At 51.1% G+C, this 25678-nt stretch overlaps 1 protein-coding gene across 1 annotated transcript; it reads right to left on the reverse strand.

Moving 5' to 3' along the window:
• Positions 1-11164: 11164 nt before the first annotated feature.
• Positions 11165-23353, reverse strand: LOC147914248 (uncharacterized). The gene is made up of 5 exons (XM_087444915.1): positions 23040-23353; positions 18972-19035; positions 18536-18596; positions 16920-17011; positions 11165-11242 (listed from the first exon to the last, which is right to left on the reverse strand). The coding sequence occupies exons 1-5, from the start codon at positions 23351-23353 to the stop codon at positions 11165-11167; spliced, it is 609 nt and encodes a 202-aa protein (XP_087301041.1).
• Between the last annotated feature and the right edge of the window lie 2325 nt (positions 23354-25678).

The following is a 25678-nucleotide window of genomic DNA, read 5'->3' on the forward strand; positions in this document are numbered from 1 at the left end:
AGACATCACGCCCTCTGTGAAGCCCACTCTAGGCTCTCCCCAGAGTCTAGGTTAGGGGGCCCCACCCCACTGGCTTGCTGCCTTCGTTCTCTGATCAGAGTCCTGGGTATCAATTATCTGATGACTTGTCTGCCCTTCCCACCTTAGAGGAGTGACTGTGACTTATTTCACTGTTGAATCTCCAGCCCCGGCTAAAAAGCCTGCACCCAGTAGAGTACAATGAATAAATATTTGCCAAATAAAAGTATGAACAATAAACGGGCACCACATCGTGATTCTGCATTTCTCATCAGTTTGACACTTCTCTTAATATAATTTATCTATCTCTTAATTTGCTATATTCAGAATATTAGCTAATCCAAGCAGACCTATCCCTCAGCCTCTTGCTTCCAAAGCCTTCTGAAGACCACTGTCATCATGGGGGGTCATCACTGGGAAGCCCACTACTCACAGGTTTGGAGGAGGATGCTCCCGAATCCGCTCCCCTGCACGGTCTCCTGGGATTCTGCTGGGTGGTGGTGGCCCTTAACATGGTGGCGACCGGGTGGGAGGCTGCCCATAGAAGCAAGCCCTGGTTCCAGAGCCATCCAAGGAGACTCCAAAGAAAATAATCCCTGTCCAAGATGAGCAGAGAGACTTCCAACCTGAAGGTCACTCAGGATGCTTGAACTGGAAAGGATGGAGACGGGGAAGACTTTCCGCCGAGACTAAGACCAGGTTCTTGTGGAGCCACCAGCTGCCAAGATGGTGGCCGCTGTGGGTGGGTTTTGGGGTGAAGACTGAGAATGGACAAACTGGGGGACGTTCTGGTAAGAGGACCCGTAGTGATCATCCAGCCTAATTCTGTCATAATTTGGGAACTGAGGCTCAGAGAAAGGGAGCAACTAGCCTGAGGTCACCAGTAAGACAGGGCCCGAGACAGGGCCAGAACTGTGGCCCACAGAGAGTCAGGGTCAGTGACCAGAGAGGTCATTCTGCCCAGCCCTCCTCTGGTGTCTGCGCGCCCTCTACATCTCTCATGGTAGAGCCAGACTTAGTGTGTGTTTGCAATGATGGAGCTCACTACCGCCCCCAGCCTGCCTGTTCCGTCTAGTTGGCAGAGAGTTCCTCCTGAGAGTGAACAAAATCTGCCTCCACATTACCCCATGTATGGCCAACAGTGAGGCCCAGAAAGGTTAAGTGCCTTGCCTGAAGCTGCACAGCCAGTGTCAGGAGAAACACCACCAGGCTCATCCTGGGTCTCCCTCTGCACACTTGTCCCCTTCTGCTCTACTCTCAGTGCAGCAGTCAGAGGGGTCTCACTCAGCTTGAACCCAAAGTCCTACCGTGGCCCATAGGGGCCTGTGTCATCTGCTCACTGCCTCACCAAAATCACCTCCTACCTCTCCCTCCCTGGCCCCTACCGGTCTTCCTTCTGTTCCAGAAAGATGCCCACCTCTTTCCTGCCTTGAGCCTCTGCCCAGGCCGTTCTCTCTGCCCAGGACTCCCCTCCCCAGCTGTCCCCAGCTCTCGACATCACCTCCTCAGAACCTCGCCGACTGTCCACCTGAGGCGGCCCCTCCCCATTATCCCTGACTTCAGCTCCTTGCTGGCTTCTTTCACAGCAAATCATCATAATTTGATTCTTTAAACTTGTTCTCTGTCCTCAGCAAATCATTACCACCCTGTGCCCTTGGGCTCTCCTCACAGGTGGGTCCCGAAGACCCTGACCTGTCTTCAGAATGTTCCAAGCTTCTCTCTGGAGCATCTATAAAGCCAGCCACTACCTGGGAAGGTGGCGAGGTCCCCATCAGCAGAGAGGCTCAGGAATGGACTAGTTGACTGCTGAGCCCCTGTGGGACTTGATGTGACTGTGAGCCGTGGTTCTACATTTCCCTGGTCTATTGTTCAAAGACCATTGTTGCACGCATTTATGATTCTTCCCCTCGAGTTTTCTTTCTCCCTGCGTCCAGCCACCCTACATGGATACCTTTCCCTCAGGCTTCCTGTCTCTTCCCTTTTCTCACCCTCCCCTCGTCCCCAGACCCCCACTTCGCCCTGCCGTGGAGCCACAGTCCTAGTACTGGGTGCTGTTTCTAAGCACGGACCACACCCAGGACAAAGCCAGCTTCCCCCACTGGCACTGGCCACCTCTCACAGCCGAGCTCTGAGATGACATAAATCAGACGCTCTTGTCCCCTGGGGGTGGCTCTGGGGGAGTGGCACAAAGGGGGTGAGGCAAGCAGAGGATCTGTCCCCTCACAGGCAGCTCAAGGGTCCTGCCTTCTATGAGCATTGTTCTCAGGGTCGCCCCTCCTCTGCAGCTGTGCCAGCCCCAGCTCACATGAGGACAGGACTTCACCACACTCTCGAGGACCCCTCTCTGCTAAAGCATTTGGGGACCCCCAAGTCTGGTCTATACCAGGCTAAATCCACCAAAGTGGCGAGAAGCCAGGCCCCCTTCTTCCTGAGATGTTCTGGATCCTACTCCCGATAGTGTGTGGGGCTCTTGAACACGCACATACATACTTACACATATGCACACGTGCATGTTTGTTCACATATGCATGTGTGCATACACATGAACAAGACAGCATGAGCTGGACTCATGTGAAGAAAATAGATACATCTTCCTGCCCACAGTGAGGAGAACTTTTTACAGAGTCATGGACACCACTTTACCACTGTTCTGAATGAAAGAGCTCACCACCCACAAGGGGAGATTTGGGCTCCACAGATTGCCTGGATCTGTTTTTTTCCTTGAAGACTTTAGATACGGTTATCTGGCAAAGCCCACTGGAGAATGAAGCCAATATGAAGGAAATGAGAAAATATATCATTTGGGTGCCTGGATCCAGCTGTGCCTGAAGTCATATATACCCTTGGACTTTTCAGTTCAAATAAATTTCTCCCTCCCTATTTTTAAATTTTTGCTTAAGCTCATGTGAGTTGGATTCCCGCCGCTCAAACCCACAGCAGTCCTGACTCACGTGTTTGTAGACTCACCTTGACCTCCTCCCTTCTGACTGCTGCCTGGTCACACACTACACTCAAAACATTGCAGACACCAGAGTCAGAGGAGAGCTTAGAGCTCAATTTAACCTCGCTGTTGGGAGATCTGGGGAGCTTGTGGCCCAGAGAAGGAGAAGGACTCATCCCAGGCTACACCGTGACATTGAACCCCACTTATTTTCCTCTTTTATTACATATCTTTTAGTTTTGTTGTGATATTCTACTCTGGGCAACAGCCTGAAAAAAAAAAAAAAAAGATTAAACAAAATTACCTAGGAAGCTTGTTTAAAACACAAGTGCTTGAGCCCCATCCCTAGATAATTTGGATCAGGCTGTGTCCAGGCTGTCTGGGGGTAGTTGACCAGAAATGGGAACGACCAGACTAGATGACTCAAAGGTGCCTTCTCCCTTGAGTTCTATGAGCTGTGACCCCACCTCAACCTCCAGAGCCCCAGCTCAGCCTATACATGACCCTCACTACCCTACAGCTCACGTGCACAGCACTTTACAGTGTAGCCTGACTGTCCTGCAGAAGCTCAGCCCCATAAGAGCAGACTCTTGATAATAACAATTGTCATTTATTTGGCGCCTGCTGTGTACCAGATGCTTTTCCTACCTCATCTTGTTTCGTCCCCTCAGCAACCTCGCAGGGCTGTTACTGCCCCCGTTTTTTGAATGAGGAGCGTGAGGCTCAGAAGGGGAGGGCGACTTGCTCACAGCTGCACGACAGGAAGGGGCAGAGCTGGGAAGTAAACCCACGTCTGCATCCTCGCAGACTGAGAACGGCTGTTCCAGCTCGCGGCCTCCTGGGGGCAGCAGTGAGCCGCATTCCCCTGCCCCCCGGTGCCCCCAGCCCCCAGCAGGTGCAGGGGAATGCCTGGCGGCTGCTGCGCTCCCAATGCTGGGCTTGGTGCTCCGGGCGCACTTTCGCCATCAGTCCTCACGACGACCCCGGGAGGAGGTTCTGAGAGCCCCATTTGCTAGCCAAGGAAACAGGTTTGGAGAGGGGAGATGGCTGGCCCAGGTCTCACAAGGATAGAAACCGGGCATTTGGGTTCCACCCGCGTGGCACCGAGGCCAGCTGGCGGGGCAGGAGAGTCCTCGGGCGGCAACATCCTGTTTATCTCTCCACCTCTGCTGTTTGAGTTGGTTGGAACGCCTGTGCATTGGGCCCCTGTCAACCCGGAAAGGGCCACAGGAGACCCAGATGGTTCCCACTTGGCATCAGGCTGGGGAGTAGTGGCAGAGGGCTCGGGGGCATCCTGTCTCCTCTGCCCACCCACCTGCACTCAGCCAGGACCTGGTGGGCCTGTCCTTCATAGGAACATGGCCAGGGTGAAGGATGGGGCAGGACCGGGGGCGCAGGAGCTAGTTTCCTCACTGACTGTGGTGCCATCAGAGCCCAGAGCAAGGAGAAGGTGGCAGCACGGGTCCCCAAGCCTGGGGCCGGGACCTGGAGAGCCCAGTCCAGTAGACCTTTGCCGGGTGGCCTTGGACCATCATCAAGCCCCCCTCCTTGGCCGCCTGGCACCCAGTTCCACAAACATCTGAGGCCCCTCTTCCTTGAGTTGTGGTGTGCAGAGCTGAAGGCTGTGCTGAAATCTCGTGAAGACAGTTCTTCCCACCCCAGGAACACAGCCCAGGGGGCTGAGTGTGACGCAGTGACCTTAGACCTGGTGTTGGCCCCAGGCCTCAGTTGCCTCAATCTGTAAACACGCCCATTCCTGGATCCCAGTGGAAAATGGAAATCTGAAGGGCTCCAAGGGGGCTCTGAGGGTGGAGGTCAGAGCCTGGCTCCAGGGTTGGTCAGGCCCGGGTTCAAATCCTCTCTCTGCCCATTGCTGGCTCTGTGACCTGGACAAGGGGTGTCATCTTGCTGAGCCTCAGGTTTCTTATCTGTGAAATGGGACTCACAACAGGACTTACCTCCCTGGGGTGTCTGAGGATAAAGTGGGATAATGAGTGTGAACGAGTCAGCATGTGGTGTGTTCTCCATACTCGGCAACAGCAACGATGACGGCGACTGTAATTACGCTGGTTTCTGGTCACTACGCTTCTCTCTGCCTCAGTTTTCCCATCTGTATATTGCCCTGCTCCGCAGGGTTGTTGAGAAGAGTCAATGAGACAGTGCATCCCATACGCTGAGTGCTCAGTCAATGGAACTACGCTTCTTATTTTTGTGTGTAGGGAAGACCTGATGAGCTAAAATGAGTTCGGGCCTCCTGTATACCAGTGTCCACCAGTTCTGGCTCTGCCTACTGCTGCTGTGTGACCCTTGGCAGATGCATTTCCTCACAGAGCCTCAGTCTCCCCTCCTGGGCCAAGTTAGGGAAGTCGGAGAGCTGTGGTCTCCTGTACGACTCGGGTCGATTGCAGGGACTGGATGCAGCGTTCCGCGGAGAAGCCTCTGAGGCGGCTCCCGGGTGGGGAGGGAAGCATTGACTAGCGACGTCTGCCACAAGTCCAGGATGGGCCGGCGGAGCTCCATGTGCCGGCCAGTGTGGACAGGGGCCCTCGAAAGGTGCCCCCAGCCAGGCGGCGGGCTCATCTCCACTGCACGTCCACGGACTGTGGGGCTCCGGGACCTGCCTGTGCTGGGGGTGGAGGAGACCCCATCCGGGTCCCAGCCCGGCTCTGAGAATAAGCTGCTTCGTGACTCTGAGTAGGATGCTTGTTCTCTCACGAGGCCTCAGTGTCCTGACTACAGAAGAAAGGGAATACGCGGGACGGAGGCTCCCTGCCAGACAGCCAGCTCCCTGGGGGCTGAAAGGGGTAAGGAGAGGCTGGGGCTCCGTGCTACGTTCCCGCCAGCTGGAGCAACCCCCCGTCTTGCTCTGAGCAGGAATCCCAGCAGTTCCTTGGGCACCGTGATAAGCAGCCCCTCTCTGATGCCGCGGGGCATCATCCCCAGGGCCTGGCACACAGCAGACACTCAATATATGCTTATTACAGCCTGCAGAAGCATTTTTTCCCTTATTGCACACATTTTTTAATCCGTGCATTTTATAAGCCTGGTCTTGGAGTCAGCTTTGGGTGTGCATCCCAGCCCTCCCCCTTGTTGGCTGTGTGACAGCAGGCAAGTGTCCTAACCTCTCTGAGCCTCTGTTTTTTGCCATAAAACGAGAATCAGAAGAGCTGCTGGGAGGATCAAACGAGGACACGTCGGTAGAGAGCCCAGCCCAGGCCCTGCTGGAGAGGGCTCCGTGAGTAACAGCTACCGTCACTCTTACTACTGCGACGAATAGTAGTGGGTGGGGACCTCGCAGAGCATTTGGGAGCCCAGGGAAATTGGGAGGGTGACAAGTGTGTGCAGTACTTAAAACACAAAAGGCCTGGGTTCAAATCCTGGCTCTGCCACTTACGAGCCCTGTGACCTTACCCTCTCAGAGACTCGGCTTGCTCACCTGTAAAGTGGGCACAATGAGTGGACCTGCCTCCTGGGACCTGTCTGAAGAGCACACGCGTTAACACACGGAAACCCTGGGAGCACTCTCTAAGGGTGTGCTGTTCTTGCTCTCCCACGTGAACAGGAGCTCCAGGAGGCCGGGATTCTGTCTGGTTTGTTCCCTGCTGGGTCCCCGGTGCCATCACGGTGCCCCGTTCAGTAAATGCTCCCGAGTTTTGTTCTTATACACGGATCAGGGAGCTGGCCCACAGGCAGCCTCCCTCGAGGGAGAGCGCTGGTGCCGTTCCGCCCCCGCCAGACCTCCGCACTTCCAGTACGGTAGACCCACCTCCCCTCTCCCCGGCCCCTCCTTGCTCCCGGCGACCCTAGGTGTGTGTAGTGGCTGACAGCGTGGGCTTCTCCCTCAGCTGTGTGGCCTGGGGTATCCCTGGCCTCTCTGGGCCTGTTGTTTCTCTGCTCTGGGCGCCCATGCCAGGCTCAGTGCTTCTCCAGTTGCTGTGACGGTGCAGTGAGAGGACTCCAGGCTGGGGCTGGCACAGGCTGGGGTGCGGCAGGGCCCCTTCCCGCCCAAACCCCCCGGGGCGTGGGTGTGCAGGGGCACACAGAGCATCCTTTGTGCTGGGTGGGGAGGCCGGTACTCTCAGAGGCCATCCGAGGTCCAGGCCGCTCGTCTGAGTCATCCCGAAAGAGAAGCCAAGACAGCTCTTCCTGGGTTCCGCCCTGCGCCCCTCTCCAGGGCACAGGCCACCTCCTCGCATGGGAGGTATTTGCCTTTCAGGGACAGAGGCCCCAGCCGTGAGGGTTGTGGAATACACTTCTCATTGAAAATCTCCAGCGAGGCATTAAGGATTAGCTGTCTCAGGCCTGGGACATGTCACCTCGCGTGACTGCCAATTCCCAGCCGTGGCAGCTTCCTGGTCCCGCTGACACAGCCCTTAGGCTCCGAGCTGGTATCTGAGCTGGTATCTTTTTCCAAACACAGCTTGGCTCCCTGGCAAGAAAGATCCTAGAAGGTCATTCAGCCTGCTGAGACCAGAGAGGGTGAGCAGCAGGGCTGAGGCTGCCCAGGGGCGGGGGCAAGCCTGGGCTGAGGCTCTGCCCACAGGCTCCGCCTCCCTTCCCCTTCCCCACTCAATGACAGATGTGTGATGTGCACCCAACCCCCCTCCATCAAATGAAATTTCTTTATTTTACCACAAAACGGCTAAAAAGATTGTGACTTTGCTCTTGAAATCAGTCAGGCACGAATAATTCACCCGATTTATAATAGGCCCCCGTTTCTCCCGTTTAAACTGCCTACTCAGGAATCCTTAGCAAATAAGAAAGATGAGCGTAACAAATGTTTTCAAACATACTGTCAATTTTTATGACTGCTAAATATAACAATTGATAAAGTTGTCATAATGTTATAGTCTCAAGACCTTTAATTAGACTTCTGGCAATTTCGACATTTCTCTGATTTTGGAGGTGACACATTTTGTTTTTTCGCTCTCAAACATTTTCCCAAGCCTGGGCTCTGGGTCTGGAACATGTGTTGGGTTAGATAGCTCCCCCTGGTCCTGGCCCTAGAAAATGGGGAGCTACTTCCCACAGAGTGATGGGCGGATGGGGGCTCCAGGGAAAATTCCACACTCAGCTGGAAGGGTCTGACTCCTTCCCTGAGTCCCTTGAAGTCTGGGCACCTTGTTTTTTTTTTAACCTGAGGTCCCCCAGAGCTGGCAAAGGGTCAGGTCTAGAGTAGGAATCAGTGATGTCTGTGGGAAGAAAGAAGGGAGAGAGGATGGAGAGAGGGAAGGAGAGAGGGAAAGAACAAGAGAAGGAGAGAGGGAGGAAGAGAGAGAGACAGTAGGAGAGGAGGTCAGCTCTGTCCCATCAGACCAGGAGACCTTTGGGGGCAGGGACTACATCATCTGTGCGGTCCCTGCACCCAGTGCAAGACCTGCCTTGGCTGACTATCTGAATGAATGAATGGGCAAAAGAATGAGGTTTGAGTGAGCTCTGAGTCCCTCCCTGGTCTTAGCTGACCTCCCAGAATTTGACCTCTTTTCTGTCTGCATCCTGTGTCATCTTCCAGATCCCTCCTGCTGAAGTGAACTGGACCTCTCATCCATCTATCTATCCCTTCATTCATTCATTCACTCATTCGTTCATTCATTTAACAAATGTAAATTGTTTTGTGCTGGGACCACTTGTCCATTCGATAACCATTTATTGGGCACCTCCTGAGTGCCAAGCCCTGTGTTAGAGTCAAAGACGAATGGATCTCAGTCCTTGTCCCAGAGAAGGGCCACCCTCCAGGGCAGTAGATGAGCCACTGCGATCAGCTCACAACTGGTGGGCAAGAATGGTTTCATCATTTACTCCTCCAAACAACCAGGGGCAAAGACTATTTTATCCCCATTTTATAGACAAGGGAACTGAGGCACAGAGAGGTAAAGTGAATTGCTCGGGGTCACATACCTAGGAAGTGGCTGAGCTGGGATTTGAACCCAGGTAGCCTGGTCCCAGAGTCCATGCTCTGGGCTGCTTTCATTACACTGTCACTCATGTCCTAATAATTGGCACCTCCTTGGCCTGAGTGAGTCCTTCAAGGGCAGGAAGCTCTCTGATTCATCTCCATTTCCCTGGCATCACTCAGCCCAAAGTCTGTGTCGGAGGAAACACCCCACAAAAGTGTGTTGATTGAAGAAATGTGTGTTAGCCCTTTCTCCTCTGCTAGATTGGGGTTCCTTAAGGCCAGGGATCACGGCTCTGCCATCTTTGTGTCGCCAGCAGCCAGCCTAGGGCCTGGCTTGTGGTGGGTCCCAATAAACACTATATTGAATTAAAGTGAAAAGAGTGAGTTAATTGACAGGATGACTGACTGGCTGAATAGATGAAGGTAGGGGATGAGATCCAGAATTCAGCAAGAAAAATCCAGAATCCCATCCTTCCCTCCCTCCCTAATTCCCTGCTCCCCCCTTTCCTTCCATCCATCCATCCTTCTCTCCATCCATCCATCCATCCATCTATCCATGCATCCATCCTCCCATCTCTCCTTCCCTCCGTCCACCCATTCTCCCATCCTTCTCTCCATCTACTCATCCCATAATCCATTCGTTCATCACGTATTTATGGAGCTTCTGTGCTGGCCCTACCCCATACCAGGCTTTGGGCCCCAGAGAGCACTCGTAGGTGCCTCCACCCTCAGACCCCACCAGCAGTGGGTGGAGGCAAACACCCACACTGACGGTTCCTTTCCACAAAGCAGGTGACATTCTTGCAAATGTTCTGTACTTTGAACACCCCATGCAAATGGTCAGAATTTTCCCTCTTGCTGCCTCAGCTGCTGTTGCTGGCACAGAGCCTGGTCCTGATGAAGGCCCTTCATAAATACTGAATTGGGTTGAATTGAGCACTTCAGGACTTGAAGGAGGAAATGATACGACAGTATGGTGTAGATGGAGGCAGATTTTCCATTTTCCAAACGTTGGCAGAATTTCCAAACTCAGGGCAGCTCTGAGTGTGTTTATCTTGCAGGGGCTTTGGTAATTAACCAGACCTCAATTGGAGTCCTAACCCTGTTACTTTCTAGCTGTGTGACCTCGGGCAAGTTACATCACCTCTCCGAGCCTCCACTCCTCATTTGCAAAAGAGGGATCATGCTAGCTCATCTGCTAAAGTCGGTGTGAGGGGTAGATGAGAGTTAAGCCTGGAAGGCAGTTAGCCCGGTGCCCGCCCGGCACACAGTCAGTGCTCGGCAGAGATGACTCAGTGGTGACATGCCCGGGGGAAGGATTAAGGGTGGGAAACAGGACAGGGGCTCTATCCTGATCCTGCTTCTGAGCAGCTGTGTGATTTGAGGCAAGGCAAGTCAGCTCTCTGAACCTCCTGTCTAAAATCACGTGCTACCCTGGTTAGGAGGGATCAGGGATGCATTAAATAAAAAGGAGAGTGCAAAGAGATCCAGAGCATTATGTGGTGGCCGCTCAATTAAAGGGGGAGGACAGAGTCCACGGGAAAGAGCAGAGCTCCCTGCCTTTCCTCATGGGCTCCTGTCTTGTGGGATCTCCCTTCACCGCCGCCCTCAGGCTTCCTTGTCTCTTCTGGATCATTCCCAGGGCCTCTAGCCTCCCGGATCTGCTTTGCATCAACTCCTTCTGGTGCCTAGAGCCAGGTCTAAGGACGTCACATCCCCACGAATCTCCTCACCCTTCAGGGCTCCTCTTTTATGAAACCCTCATGGACCCACACAGCTGGCCCTTTTCACTTTCTGCCTGTGGCTTTTGAACAGATCTCTTCCTTGCCCACACACACACACACACACACACACACACACACACACACACACCCACCCAGACTGTCAACTCTGGCAGGCCAAGTTCTGTCTGGGATTGGTCTCTCGTTTCCCACTATGGCTTACACAGAATGAGCTGAAATGTGTTTTGTCAATTGCATCTGTCAGGTTTATTTGGGTTTCTTGTAATGGAAAACACAACCCAAGCTGACTTAAGTGTGAAAGGGAGTCCTTGGCTCATGTAACTTTCAGGCACCCCCGAATCCAAGTGCTCAAAGGAAATCTTTGGGACTCTGCTTCTCTCCATGACTTGGCTCTGCTTTCTTCTTCATTGGCTTCCTTCTCAACTGAGTCCCCCCCACAGGGTGGCAGAAACGGCCCCCAGCAGCTCCAGGCCCACACTGTCTCTTAACAACCCAATAGGAAGAGGGCATCTCTTTCCTAACATCTCTTCAAAAGTCAAGGGCTGACCCCCATTGACCCGGCTGGGGTTACATGCTGAGCTCGGAACCAATCGCCGTGGCCGGGGTGAAGGAATACACTGGTTGGCCAATATGAAAACGTTGTACCTGCAGAGAAGGCAGAGGTTCAGGGGTCAGAGGGGCGGGAGGACAGCCAGGGGAGCACGGCCAAGGGAAGAGCTGGCTCCAAGGAGGGGAAAGTAGTGTTGTGCTGTGGTCAAGCACGATGCAGCTGACAAGGGTCCACTGGTTTCCTGCACATGGAGATCGTTGAGGTGAGGGCTGGGTTGTGGGGTGACCGGTGGAAATCAGGTAGGTGGAGGGCTGGGTGTGTCCAAAACAAGCGTGCTGCTCAAAGGGTGACCTGTGACCAGTAGCATCAGCCTCTCCAGGGACCTTGTTGGAAACGCAGGATCTCAGGCCCCAGCCCAGACCAACCCCACCAGAACCTGCATTTTAACAAGAGCCCCGGTGGTTCCTGTGCACCGTCAAGGCTGAGAAGCATAGCTCTGCGGAACGTGGCTGTAAAGGAGAAGAGAGGGAAGGAGGGAGCTGGAGGCAGTGGGGCGTCAAGGGAGGGACTTAGATTCTTCCTAAGGAGGGAGAGATGAGCATGTTTACTCCTGCGTTCTGAACAATGAGAGACATTAACTTCCTGCTCACAATGTGAAACTTTGTTACTATTTTGCAGGACGCTGTTTCAGGTTTGCGTAAATTCGATTCACATCAACTGTGACCTGAACGTATTTGCTGCCTGAAGGGATGAAGGTCGTGGTGGGGATGTTTCCTGAGAGCCCTCTACCACTGGGCTGGAGGACCCCCAGGATCATTTACTGGAGGACCGAGCACACCAGCTGCCGTGGGCCCCGCAGAGACTTCGGGGAGAATGCCAAAGGCCGCTCCACTTCCCTTTTCTCTCCCTTCCTTGTCCCCCCATCTGGCGCCACGTCTCTCCTCCGGGCCCAGAGGGCCCTCGGGTTGTTCACAGACACCGTGCTGGCAAAGGAGGTTGAGAAAATGAGTGCTGTCCTGTGTGTCACTCGGCCAGAATGACCCTGTGAGCCACCAGTGAGTGTGTCTTCAGGCCATGAGCCCATGTGACCCGAGGAGGCCTGGAGAGGACTGACTCGGGGGTCACTTTGTGCAGGGTATGGGAAGACCACTGGGGCCTCGGGGCCCTCCTCTCACTGCGGGTTCCCCATCCCCCAGCCCTGGCACCTCCAGGACATGGTCTCTCGGTTGTCACACTGTGAGATCCCCCCCAGGGCAGAGTCATAGAACCAGGGAGTGGTGAAGGGGCTTGGCTCCATGCATCCCAATTCCTTGTGGTACCAGTGGGGAAACTGAGGCCAGAGCAGCCCAGGGGACTCAGCAAGGACATGGCAGGGCAGTTGTAGGCCAGGACAAGAACCTAGGGGATCTGTCTTCCCTGAGGCCCTGGACACCCCCACCTCCTCCCACTCTCGGCCAGAAGACCTGGGCTTGAATTTCGCTCTGCCTCCTTCTAGCTGTATGGAAAGGGGCCAGGCAGCTAACCTCTCTGAGCCTCAGTTTCCTCATCTGCAAAACAGGGGTATTAGCAGCCACCTCCTGGAATGGTTGTGAGGACCCCGGGAAATGATCCATGCCAGGCGCCCAGCACAAGGCTGGCCATAATAAGCAAATAGCTAAGGTCTATTGACTATCACAATACTATTGCTATTATTAGCCCTCTTCTTCAAATGGGGAGACGGAGGCACAAAGAGGTTAAGTATCCTAGTAGACTGAAGAACTGGGATTTGAGCCGGAGTTCTGACTCCCCAGCCCACCCATTTGGTCATTACCGTTTCTCTGAGCCTCAGTTTCCCCGTATTTAAAATGGAGCTAATGATACTGACCTTGAGAGATGGCTCTGGAAATTAGATGCGATTGTGAAAGCCAAGTGCCCAGCATAGTGCCTGGCATAAAAAACGCCGCTTTATACAAACATCTTCCTGTTCTGAGTGTGAGAAACGCGGATTAGCAGGGTCATGGCTCCACCTTGTGGTGCAGTCTGGGAACTGCGCCTCCATCACTCAACTTGCTGACGACCCGGGGAGCCCTCCCTGCCCCTGCGTTCCTGTTACTCCTTCTGCAGGGCCGCTGGGGGTGGGGGAGTGTGGGGTGGGGATTACCCTATAGGATAGGTTATAGCTGCACTCCCATTTTTCAGAAGAGGAAACTGAGGTTCAGAGAGTCAGCGGAAGAGCAGGATTTGGACTCTGGTCTACCTGACTCTGAAGCCTGTGCCCTTCATTGTCACCAAAGAGCCGCCACAGGGTCCACCCACTCCCCGAAACACATGACCGCATCACCAGAGTCTCATGCGAAGACAGGGTTCAGGGCTTCAGTTGTGTGGGGTCAGTAGGCCCGACATTCCTGCTCAGTCCCACCCATTGGGAAGGTCCGGGGGTTCCAAGGCCTCTGAGGCCAGGATTCTGACCTTCTGGAGTTCTAAATGTGTATTATCTTATTCTTCAATTTTACCTTTTCCAGGCAGGTCCTGAAGTGTACCTTACACACTGAAAAAGCAGCTTTGGAGCAAATTTCTTATCCAGGAGAGGGAGGCAGAGCACAGAGGAGCAGGAGGTGGGCATGCAGGGTGACAGGCAGCTTCTCCTCTGAGTCCTAAACGCCTTAGAGCCAGTCCTGCAGCCTGGGTCTGTGCGTCTTGCTGGAATGCCATCGCCCTGGTGGATGGAGCATCTCAGCTCCAACGGTCCTCAAGAATCCTCAAACTAGGCTGTAAATCAGACCAACTTCCGGAAGGGGGAGGGATGGTCACTGCCTGTCCTTCCCCCATTAGAGCATCGTGCCTTTGGTTCGGTTCTTAGAGGCTTTTTTCACCTCAATCAGCCCCATGCTGAAATACCTACCCCGGAGAGGTGTTCCATCTTAGCAGTTTTGAGCATGTCCAAATCTGAGCTCTAATGAGGGGACTATTTGCGGTTTGGCTGTGGGACAACATTGGTGGGAGATGGGGTCAGAGAGTTCCACAGTGACTCTCCAGGGTTAAACATCCTTACCGTAGTCCTGGCAGGGGTCCTATGCTGATCCTACAGATAAGAGGACCGCTGGGTCTCTGCAACTGACAGCAAAGAGAGACATCAGAAGATGCTACCGTGAGAAAGACCTGTAGTGCCGAGGGTTTTTCCAGAGGCTCCTCTGACCTCTGGTCTTGTCCCCTCCCATTTCCCCAACACTCGTCATTGAGGGAAAGGCCTTTAGAGACTGTGCATGTTCTACAGATGGGAGAAGAGAGGCCCAGAGAGAGGATGGGACTGGTATAAGATCACCCAGAGAGTTGGTAGCTGAACTGGGATTTGAGCCCAGGTCTCAGGATGCCCAGGCCAGGGCTCTTTCTGGGCACCTTCTCTGGCTTTTACCATGATCATGGAGAACTCCCAGGGAAGCAGCAAGAGGGCTCACAGATGAGTCAGGCCCTCCCCAGGGAGACTGTAGGTTGCCCCTCCTGCTTGAGGGGGGTCCCGTCTCTTCCCTGCCTCCTGCCTGGGGCCCAATCTTGGACAGAAACCTAGAGGGAGGCAGACGTGACCCGAGGCAGGCTCTGATGACAGTCCGGAAGTTTGGCCAAGACAGCTCTCCCTCTTTGTCCACCGCCACCACCCCCGCCTCCAGAGGGCATGGGGGATTTTGGAAATGGAATGGAAGCACAGTGGTCAAAAAAAATTCCTTTATGACTCAGAAATCAGATGGCCCCACTGGAAAGCTTCTCACAATTGTGTAGTGGAATATCCCAGGAATCTCACTACAATGCTCTTGCCCATAAAGTGGGATAGCCTGGAAACTTAACCTTAACACTAAGAACAACCTCACTTTAACACCAAGGAAAAGGGCTAAACCAGAAACCCAATGGCAATACCTCCACTATGGGATGAAATATTCCAATTACTGACCACGATAGTGATATATTTTAGGAACTCCATTATGGTAGTCTCCCCTGTGGGGTGGGATATCCCAGGAATTGCACAACGCTAATCATTATGGAGCAGAAAATTTCAGCAATTTTGCTAAAAGATGAATCATTATAGAGTGAGTGATCCCAGGAATCTCATGACAAAACTCTTCATGATGGTGTAGGTTGGTTCAGGAGCTCCACCTTAACACTGATAACCATGGAGCGGGCTATCCCAAGAACTCCACTCTGAGGCTGACCACTGCGGAATGGGCTACTCCAGGAATCTCGCCATAACAAGAATCACTATGGAATGGGATAGCCTAGAATCCCACTGTGACAATAATCACTATGGGGTGGGCTCTCTCAGGAACTCCACTCTAACACTGGTCACTGAGGAGTGGGCTATCCGGGAACCCAGCTTTATATTGGTCAAAGCATGGATTCTGTGTCAAGTGGGTTCTCCAAGGCCCCAAGACTTTACACCTGCTGTCAGAACCCTTGAGAAAGGACTATTCAACACTGAAGAGGAGGGTGGGATTGTGGGACAATGGGAATGAGTATGAGAAGAAAAAACTTGGGCCGGCCCTGTGGCTTGGTGGTTAAGTGCGCGCGCTGCGATGCTGGTGGCCCGGGTTCGGATCCCGGGTGCGCATCGAGGCACCACTTCTCCGTTCATCCTGAGGCCGAGTCCCACATACAGCAACTAGAAGGATGTGCAGCTACGACACACAACTATCCACTGGGGCTTTGGGGGGAAAAATAAAATAAATAAAATCTTTAAAAAAAAAAAAAAAAAAAAAAAAGAAGAAAAAACTTACTTTCAATCAGCCAGTTAATGAAAGAGGCTGGGAAGTGTTTGTCCTGGGAAAAACCAGAAAGCCCACATTAATTGAGTACCTACTGTATGCCAGGCTCTGCCTCTCAGTTAATCCTCATAACAACTGTGCAACAAAGGGATTACAGACAAAGAAGAGGAGACTCAGAGACGTGAACGGCTTTGCCCGGGTCATACAGTGGGCTGGTGGCAGAGCTGGTCCTAAAATCTGGACTCTTGACTCTGACCTTGGAGAGTCAAATGCTGGGAGGCCCAGGACTGTTGGTTCCAAGGTCCTGGAAGGTCCTACTTTGTGGAACAAAGCGCATTCCTCATAATTCAGGACTTCGCCTGAGTAGGGGGGCTGGCAGGATCATGTTAAGGCATAGAAGAAGCTTGGAGGGGATGGATGTAGATGAGGTCACCACGGACCACCCTTCCCACATTCTGGCACCCCCATGTATTATGATGCTGAGTAACTAACTTGACTGTTTTAAATATTTAAATCAAGAGCAAAGAGGAATAAACCACTAATTTTTGAGTTCCAACTCCGTGCTGGACAAATAACCAGACATCTTCTCATCTAATCCTTACACTATATTTCATGCATGCCAAGATACCATTAAGATACACATTATTTAATGTGCCACTAAGACATTTCTAAAATTGCCAAGTAAACTATGGCATATCATTGACTATAAGGCACATGCCAATTTCAGAAATGTTACAATGTGGGGAAGACGTGTGTCTTGGAAGTGATGATCTACGCTAACTTCGTGTGGGTATGATAAGCATCCTCATCTGATAGATGAGAAGGAAGGGGGCTTGCCCAAGGTCGCATGGTCCAGCAGCCGAGCCTGCCTGCCTCCGAAACCATGGCACGTGAGCCTCTCTTGATGGGACAGCTGTGGGCACATTTGCCTGGCCAGGAGATTCCAGCGAGTGGTGGGGTGGGGCCACCACTGAGCTAGTCTCGGAGGTGAAGATATGGCTAATCTCAGAAGATTCCTTGGGCGAGAGCCAGCTGCTCGTACCTGAAAGTCCAGGTGGGGAAACTGCTCAGACGACAGGGGCACTTGGGAGACAGCAGAATGGAGGTTCCTAAATGACCCAAGCGAGGGGACATCTGACGAAGAGAGAGGGAGAGAGGTGGCGTGGGAAGGGAGGACCAGAGGAGGAGGAGAGATCAAAAACACAGACTCATAAGACTCGTTCATTTGTCCCTGTCATACACAGACTCATCCAGGAAAAGGAGATAATTCCCAAATGGTTGGAAAAGACATTGTAGCCCCAAAGCCCTCTGTCTCCTAGCACGAGAGGGGAGCATTCCCAACTTGTCAGGTGTAATCCATCCACCCATCCATCATCTTCTTCTCGCCTGCCTTACCATCATCTTTCTCCTCATCTTCCCGTCCATCCACCCACCTACCCATCCGCCTAATGTTCCCTCCCTCCCTTCCGTTCATCCATCCATCCATCCTCTACCCATCTCTATAGTTGCCTTTTTTCCCTCCTTCACCTCTTCAATTAATCCGTATTTTATCTATCCACACATCTATCCATCTTCCCACACACCTAGTAATAGACGCTTCTATCTTCCATTCATCCACTCACTCATCCACCCAAATATGTACCTTTCATCCATTCTTCCTTTTATCCAACCATCTTTTCTTCCTTCTTTACTTTCATTACTTTCTCCATTGTTCCTTCCTCTCCTTCTTCCTCCCATCCATCCATCCACCTATCCATTCAGCCATCATCCTTCTTCTTTCTCTTATGTCCATCCACCATTTTATCCCTCTTTCCTCTATCCTTCCATCTATTCATCCACCCACCTGAATTCCCTGTCTTCCATTCTTCCTTCCTTCTTCTCTTTCCTTCCGTCATGTTCTGTCCGTACTTCCTTGTATTTATCCACTCATCCACCCATCTGTCCATACGGTCTTCCATACATTTTCCATTTTCCCAGTCATTCTGTCCTGTGTTCCATCCATCCCTGTTCCTCCCTTTCATCTCCTGTTCATACTCCAACAAAGTATATATGAAGTGCCTGCTCTGTGGCCAACTAGGAACTATGAGACAAACACAAGAAAGGATACGAGAGTCCCTGCCCTCAAGGAGCTTCTGCTCTGGTGGAAGAAACAGTCGAGAAACAGACAATTACTACATGATACGATAAAAGTGACGGATAGGTGTGCACAATGTCGTGGAAGTCCTGAGGAGGGAGTCATTCTACCTGGAGAGATCTGGAAAGGCTTTGGGGAAGATGAACCGTTAGAGTCACACCTTGAAGGGGTGCAGGAATTTTCCAGGTGCAGAGGGAGGGTATGGGCAGCCATTTGGAGCAAAGCTATGATGTCTCAAAAGGGCCTGGAGTGTGTGGGATGGCTGAGATCAGCTGGCAGGAGCAGCATGAGGGGGACAGAGGAGAAGAAGGCTGGAGCAGTTGCCCGAAAAAACCTTGACTGCCAGCCTTGGGGGTTTGAACTTGATCCTCCTGGTAATGAGCAGCTATAGAAAATTCTGATCAGAGATGTGATTCAGAAAAATCTCTCTGGAAGCCATGCAGAGGAGAAAACAGGAGCGGGTGGAGTGGCTACTGCAACCATCTTAGCAAGAGAACAGTGCTCAGGCCAACAACATAACTTACTTTTCAGAATGCTCAACTGCTGGTTGATGATGTAGAACCAGAATTGGACCACTGGGCACAGCTGAAACACAGACGAGCAGAGGCCTCTGTCACAGGAGCCTTGGGCCACCCTTCCAGCCCAGCCCAGCCTCTGACTGGCTGTGTAAAATTGGGTGATTCTATCAGAGTCTTTCATAAACACAACACAAATCTCCCTCTTCCACAGGTGTGAACTGCTTGGCACACATTAGTCCCTCAGTACATGTCCCCCTTCCCCAGCAGCAGGGACCTGGACAAAGGACAGGACAGAAAAGCTCTGGGAGGCTGGAGAGCCCACGGATAAGACTGCCCGCCGTGGCTGCCTGTCCCTACCCTGGCTGCTCCTCTGTACCTCCAGCTGCAAAGCCTCCCCCAGCTAATCTTCAAGGTCTCCCCGGGCCCATTTTGTCAAACTCACCATGTTGGGTAAGTAGCTCTGCAGGACCCGTTTCAGCGTGACTTCTATCACTGCAGAGAGCAGGCTGGGAAGGGGAACCGGGACATTTGGAAAAACAGCAATTATAGCTAATGGTTATAAAACGCTTCCTCTGCTCCAGGGGCTAGTCTAAGCACTGGGCATATATTAACTCAAATCACCATCACGGTTAAAAACAGATGGCTCGAATCTCAGCTCCACTACTTCTGGCTGTGTGACCTTGTCCAATGTACACAACCTCTCTGTGCCTCTCATGTGTAATACGTAAAACAGAGTTGTTGTGAAGATTCCATAAGTGAAAGACAGAGATGGGCTGGAGGATATTCAACCCATCATCAATAGGGCATCTGCCACCTCATAAACAGGTGGTATCTTTTACGTTCTTTGTGACTTGATTTAAGGCATGTAGAGGGATGTTCTAAAACAGAGGCTGCAAAATGGCAGGTTGCAGGCCGAATCAGGCCCACTGGTGTGTTTTCTTTTGCATGGGAATAGTCTTTTAAAATTTTACAGTGGGCTTTCAGAATTTAAAAACCAGGAGACTTTACATAAAAATCCAAATTTACAGTTTCTCTTTGAAATACAGAAAACTCACAAGACTGGGCCACCTTCCCACACAGCCACAGTCAGCTGGAGCCAAAGAGGAGCTGCCCTTTTCACATGTTGTCCAGTTTGCCACAGTCTCCACCACTCTCTATTGCTCCCTAAAATTGAATTAAACTTCTGTTAACTGGGGCCCACTTACTAATTATGCTAACTGCCTACCCCTAATAGGCATTTGAGTTTATGATGTCTGTCCTAAGGCACTGAATTCAGAATCTGGAAGGTAAAAAGGATCTCAGAGACCATGCAGTTTGGTTCTCAGGCTATCTTTTTAAACACATGATGAAACTGAACTGTGACACTCTTGAGTTATAGCACCTATCTGTGACTTACAGCATTCTTCTGAACCATGAAATAATGACCTTAGAAATCATCGATTAGGTGGTGATTGAGTTCCCAGCCCAGTCTCTGGACACCCTTTTAAAGGATGGTCTGTTTGAAATACAGTGCTACAGAATCTGATTAATCCTTAGCTCATTGCTCTTAAATTAAGTAAGCTTGCATTTTTAGACCTCATGTAGTGAACTAAGCTTAGGTTTTCAGGGAAGTCCACAAAGTCTTTTTGATCCATCAGTTTATTTTTTCACCCTTCAATCCATCCCTCCACCATATGCCCATCCATCCTTGCATCCATCCATCCATCCATCCATCCATCCACTCGTCATCCATCAATCCACTTATCATCGATCCATCCATTCATCCATGCATCCATCCACTCATCATCCATCCATCCACTCATCATCCATCCATTCATCCATCCACTCATCATTTATCCATCCACCCATCCATCCATCCATCCATCCTCCCAGCCACCCATCCTCCCTTTCATCTATCCATACAACCATCTACTCATCCTTCTCTGTCTTGTTCTCCAGTGTATCTCCAGGAATAACACTGTAGTGGCTGGTTCAATATTTGTTGAATAAATGAATGAACAAGTGAATGATAAATATAAGGCAGCTTCTGCTCCCACAGAGCTCACATAGGCATACGCACTCAATTACAACATAGCAGGAGAAGTGATATGACAGAGATCCCTCCCAGGATCTCACTATATGAGCACAGACAAGGGACCATGCAACACTTTCTTTGGCAGAACCACTTTTACGGAAGATGAGCACTTCTAGCGAGAAGCTACCCTCTTCCCTTTAGAAACCTAAGTTCTCTGGGGGAGAAACCTGGGCAGAGGTTGAAATGAGAAAAGAGATGCTCTGGTGGTATCCTGGCTATGGCCCCCAGTGAGCCTAGTAACAGCCACCACGCGTGGCACCCTCCCCAACCGCGCCCTGCACAGCGCTGAGCCCTCCTTGCACAGTACCTACCCGGCTTGCTTGTGGATCCTGGTGAAGACGGGCTGGCAGTTCAGCAGAGTGAGTGAGACTTGGCCGGACCTGGTCTGGGGCAGTGCTAAGGAGGCCTCGATGGTCACATCCAGCTTGGAGCCGCTGAGGAAGCTGAGCAGTCTGGACACACAGCAGGAGGGCCATGTGAGCCGAGCTCCCGGGAACCTCAAGAGGGGGGACTGAGCAAGAGTGACCTGAGGAGTTACGGCCAGGGCGCACCCTGGGTCCAGGGCCAGGCCCGGGGCAAGTCCCTGGGCTCGTCTTTTCCCCCTCTGCAGCAAGGGAAATGCCCCGACTCCCAGAGCAAATGTCTGGGGCTGTTCTAAAGGCTCCCCTCAAACTTGGAGACAGGCACCAGCATTTGTGGGTGAGGGAGGTGACCCATACACATATTTTAAAAAAATGATGCCTGCTGTTCAGTAGGTATTTTTAACTTAATTTGTTTTTGAATACATATAAAAAAGTAAGTTAAATGAAATGCTTTTGCTAATTTATTTTTGAATAGGTAATACATTTTCATGGTCCACAAATCAAAAGATAGAAAAAGTGCACAGGGAAAAGCCTGCCTCCACCAATGACCCCTAACCACCCAGCGACCATGTTGGGACAGGTGTGAACACATCACTGATGGTTTTCATGCCTTCGTCTAGAGATCTTATATGCACAACCACATACACACACATGCAATTTAATTTAACCTCTGACTTTGTTTTCTGTTCTGTAAAATGGGCATAATAGCAGTACCTCCCTTCTAAGGTTACCGTGAGGAATATACGAGGTAATTCATAAAAGTCCTTAGCATGGTGCCTGGAACATATTCAGCATTCAATAGTTTTATTATCATCATCATCTCTTTGTAGTACAATTTGACAATACTTATCCAAAGCTATAAAGTACACTTCTGAGAATTTCTAAGTAAATAATCAGAGATACGAACAAAGTCAAGATATTAATCTCAGAGCTATCTATAAGAGTGAAAATTGGAAACAACCCAAGTATCGAACAACAGAAGACTGGTTAAAATGTATCACGGTTCATCAATATGTTGGAATATTTATTGCCGTTCAAAATGGTTCTTAAAAAAGTCTGGAAAGAAGCAAACTGAAATGTTAATAGCCATTGTCTCTGGATTGTGAATTTAGGTTTATACTTTAATTTTTTCCCAAGTTTGTTACAACAAAGCATAAAAAATGGCAGAAAAATAATAAATCTACTCTCACACCTGTTAACAGCCATCTCTAAGAAGCTTATGTGTGTAGGCAGGTACTGTCAAGAGTTCCCGGCCAAGGCTAGGAGCAGCCAAAGGAAATTTTTCCAGTTGTTTAAGAACAGCCAGCTGTCTCCAGGAATTCTCTTCTACCTCCCCTTGTCTAGCCACGAACAAGTTACTTACCCTGGGAAATCGATAGTCAATCTGGTCTGAAAGTCCAGTTGGAGGTTGGATAAAGGATGGACTTTCCATGATACCTGGACGATATCAAAGTCGATGATTTTGAACCTGCACATTGGGAAGAGTGAGGGGAAGTGTAAAAGCAGAAATGCCCAGTCTTCTCAGCTCAACACTCAAAGCGCAGTGTAGCCTTTCCTCCATCCTGGGCCCTCCCATCCTTAACCTAGGTTTCCATTCCAAATCCCATTTCTACTAATCCTAGATAAGAAAAGCATTACCCAATAACAGATTTTTTCACTTTATTAAGATACTAAAGGAAGATTAAGAGAGCAAATCCAAAGCATTATTTGGTAATTATGGTGTTAGCTTATAACAAAAATGCTATTTTAATCATGGGGGTATTAAATAATAACTAAGGTATCAGCTGGGAAGGGATTCTGCTGCACCCTTTTCAGTGCTATTTGTAATTCAGTAGGGGCTTGAACAAGCCTGAGTAATTCCAAGGAATGAAGCCATCATGGGGGAATGCTGGGTGGTGGGTCGACAGTTTGGAGGAGGAAGTGGTGTCCCATGCTGTCTTCTCAATGTCAACATTCTAAACTAGGAAGTGAGACTCTGTCACTCTCAGTACAGAGTGATATCTTTCAAATACCTGGAATCTTCACTAATCAATGCTTTGGGGAACTATTTTATTGCTAAAGGACTCAAACTCACCAGCTGTTGAGTTTCCCAAAAGGGATTGTGCTCTTCAGAACATCGTTGATGCCAACAAGACTCCCATGGCCACAGAGGCCCCCCAGAGAACCCTTACAGAGCAGGCCTTCCAGAGCCAAGGACCCAGCTGCCTCCAGGAGGTGATCTTTGCCAGCAGGTGGTAGCCTCCTGCTACCCAGGAGGATCTTAAGTAGCATTTCCCGCTCCTTGATCAGGTTCTGGTTGTTGAGAATGATGGTTCCCAACAGTCCTTCCTGAGCCAGTAGGTCTTTGTTGAGGGCATTTGTTTGGCTGAGAGGGTTTCCAGATCCCATTTCGACACCTGCTCCTTGATGAACTGGAGGAGGCAGTGGACTGCTGTTGACTGGACTCCTGCGTTGGAAAGCTCCAGCATCCACTGGGGATCCCATATGGCCAAGATTTCCAGGTTGCGCTTCTCCAGTGGGACCGGAGGGGCCAGGGATGCCATGTCCAGACTGGCCATGACCTGAGGATGAGCCGGCCTCAGACTTGCCGTAATCATTACGTGACCTAGCTCCAGAATGACCATAGCCAAAAGATAATCCAGCCTCAAATTGATCATAACCTCCAGATGACCCAGCTCCAGCCTGATCATGACCATTAGGTGACTTAGCTCCAAACTGACCATAGCCAGCAGATATTCCAGCCCCAAACTGACTAGAATCTATAGATGATGCAGCCTCAGAATGAGTATAATGATTAGATATATTTTCTCCAAGCTGAATACTTTCTCCGGATGACCTAGCGCCAGATTGAACATAGCCATCAGATGGTCCAGCCCCAAGCTGACCATTCATTGACCCAACCCCAGACTGACCCAGCATACCAGATGACCCAACACTAGGCTGATCCAATCCATTCATTGGTGTAGTCTCAGACTGACCAAAACGACTAGATGACCCAAACCCAGGTCGGCCATATCCTCCAGATGGTCTTACCTCAAACTGACTGTCAACAGCAGGTGCTTCAGGCCCTGGATGACCATTCATTGACCTTGCCTCAAATTGACCATTCTCTCCAGATGACTCTGTTTCAATTTGACCATATCCACTAGATGACCTATCTCCAGTCTGACCACTCATTAACCCTGCCCTAGACTGACCCAAACCACTAGTTTTCCCCAACCCAGGCTGACCTTCCATTAACCCTGCTATAGATTGACTATAACCACCAGATAACCCAGCCCTAGACTGACCATTTAGTGACCCTGCCCCAGACAGACCATAACCACTAGATGACCTATCCCCAGTTGGACCACTCATTGACCCTGCTCCAGCTTGACCCAAACCATCAGATGATCCATGCCCAGACTGACCATGACCACCGGATGACCCAGCCCCAGATGACCCAGACTCAGACTGACCATTTATTGCCTCTGCCCGAGACCGACCATACCCTCCAGATGACCCAGTCCCTAGCTGACCATAGCCATCAGATGGCCTATGCCCAGTTTGATTATAGGCAGATGACCTACTCCCAATGTAACCATAATCACTAGATGAACTATCACCAGTCTGACCACTCATTAACCCTACCTCAGACGGACCCAAACCACCAGTTTTTCTAGCCCCAAGTTGATCATATATTGGCCCTTCACCAGACTGACCAAAACCACCAGATGACCCAGCCCCAGACTGACCATAACTGCCACGCATAGCCATCCTAGATATGACAGCACTTCCTTGAGAAGCATCAGCAGGATGACCACTGCCTGAGACACTCATACCACCCACACCTGTAATGCCAGGTTGGGTTGACAACATGCGGTCAGAATAGCCAGGGCTGTTCGTACCCTCTTGACCAAACTGTCCGGGGGGAGTCACTCCTTTGTGGCCTAAGGATCCTTGGCTGATCACAAGACTTTTGTCAGCAGAGCCTTGACCACTCTTCTCGCTTGGACCAGCATTACCCATAGTGACCTGATTGGTCACATGCATTCTCACAGGTGGAGTAGGAGTAGGCCCAGCCATTCTCATTGGGGGTGTAGACGGCAGGTTGGGTTTCTGGGGCAGGGCTGGGAGCATACTGGATTTCTTAGGCTGGGCACTGTACTCAGTGATGTCTTCAATGTCAGGGTCCTTCGGATAAATGTACTCCTGGTCATTCTCAGGAGACTTCTGTTCATAGAAGTGGGAAGCTCCTCTGCTACTTGAAGGATTGCTGGTGGACCCAGCCTTTTGGTTACTCCCACTGAGAAGGCCCGTGCCAAGCACGCCACCGTTGCCAAGCACCCTGCCATTCTTGAGAAGGCCTGTGCCCAACAGACCACCGCTGCCCAGGAGACCTCCACTTCTACTGCCTGCTGGAATAGAGACATGGGTGAGTCCAAGGCCATGCCTTCCCACTGGAGACACAGGAATGAGGAGCTCAGCTCAGAACCAGCTCAGCGACCATGCCCAGGAACCAGGATAAGGATCACTCTCACAGATTTAGAACTGAGACTCAATCTCTCACTCAGTTTTTTTTGAGCATTTGACCCAGGAGGCAATGACAAGATCACATTTAGGGCATCTATGGTGGAACAGAGAAAACCATACAGCTATGTTCTGAGAAATAGAAACAAGCACTGTGGCTTCATTGTGGGTGTAGCTACTTTGGTTGTTGACAGCTTCCCAGAT

The sequence above is a fragment of the Ceratotherium simum genome, chromosome 21 (genome assembly GCF_057802395.1).
Source record: "Ceratotherium simum simum isolate JZ-2026a chromosome 21, ASM5780239v1, whole genome shotgun sequence".
Taxonomy (NCBI): domain Eukaryota; kingdom Metazoa; phylum Chordata; class Mammalia; order Perissodactyla; family Rhinocerotidae; genus Ceratotherium; species Ceratotherium simum.

Excerpts from the sequence above, each read along its gene's own strand:
- LOC147914248 (XM_087444915.1), bottom strand. The coding sequence starts at position 23,353 with ATGGGATCTGGAAACCCTCTCAGCCAAACAAATGCCCTCAACAAAGAC. Across the intron at positions 17,012-18,535 it reads GCAGTTGAGCATTCTGAAAA|ATGTCCCCTCGCTTGGGTCA; the intron begins GTAAGTTATGTT and ends TCTCTTCGTCAG. Across the intron at positions 11,243-16,919 it reads TTCCCCACCTGGACTTTCAG|GTACAACGTTTTCATATTGG; the intron begins GTACGAGCAGCT and ends CCTTCTCTGCAG.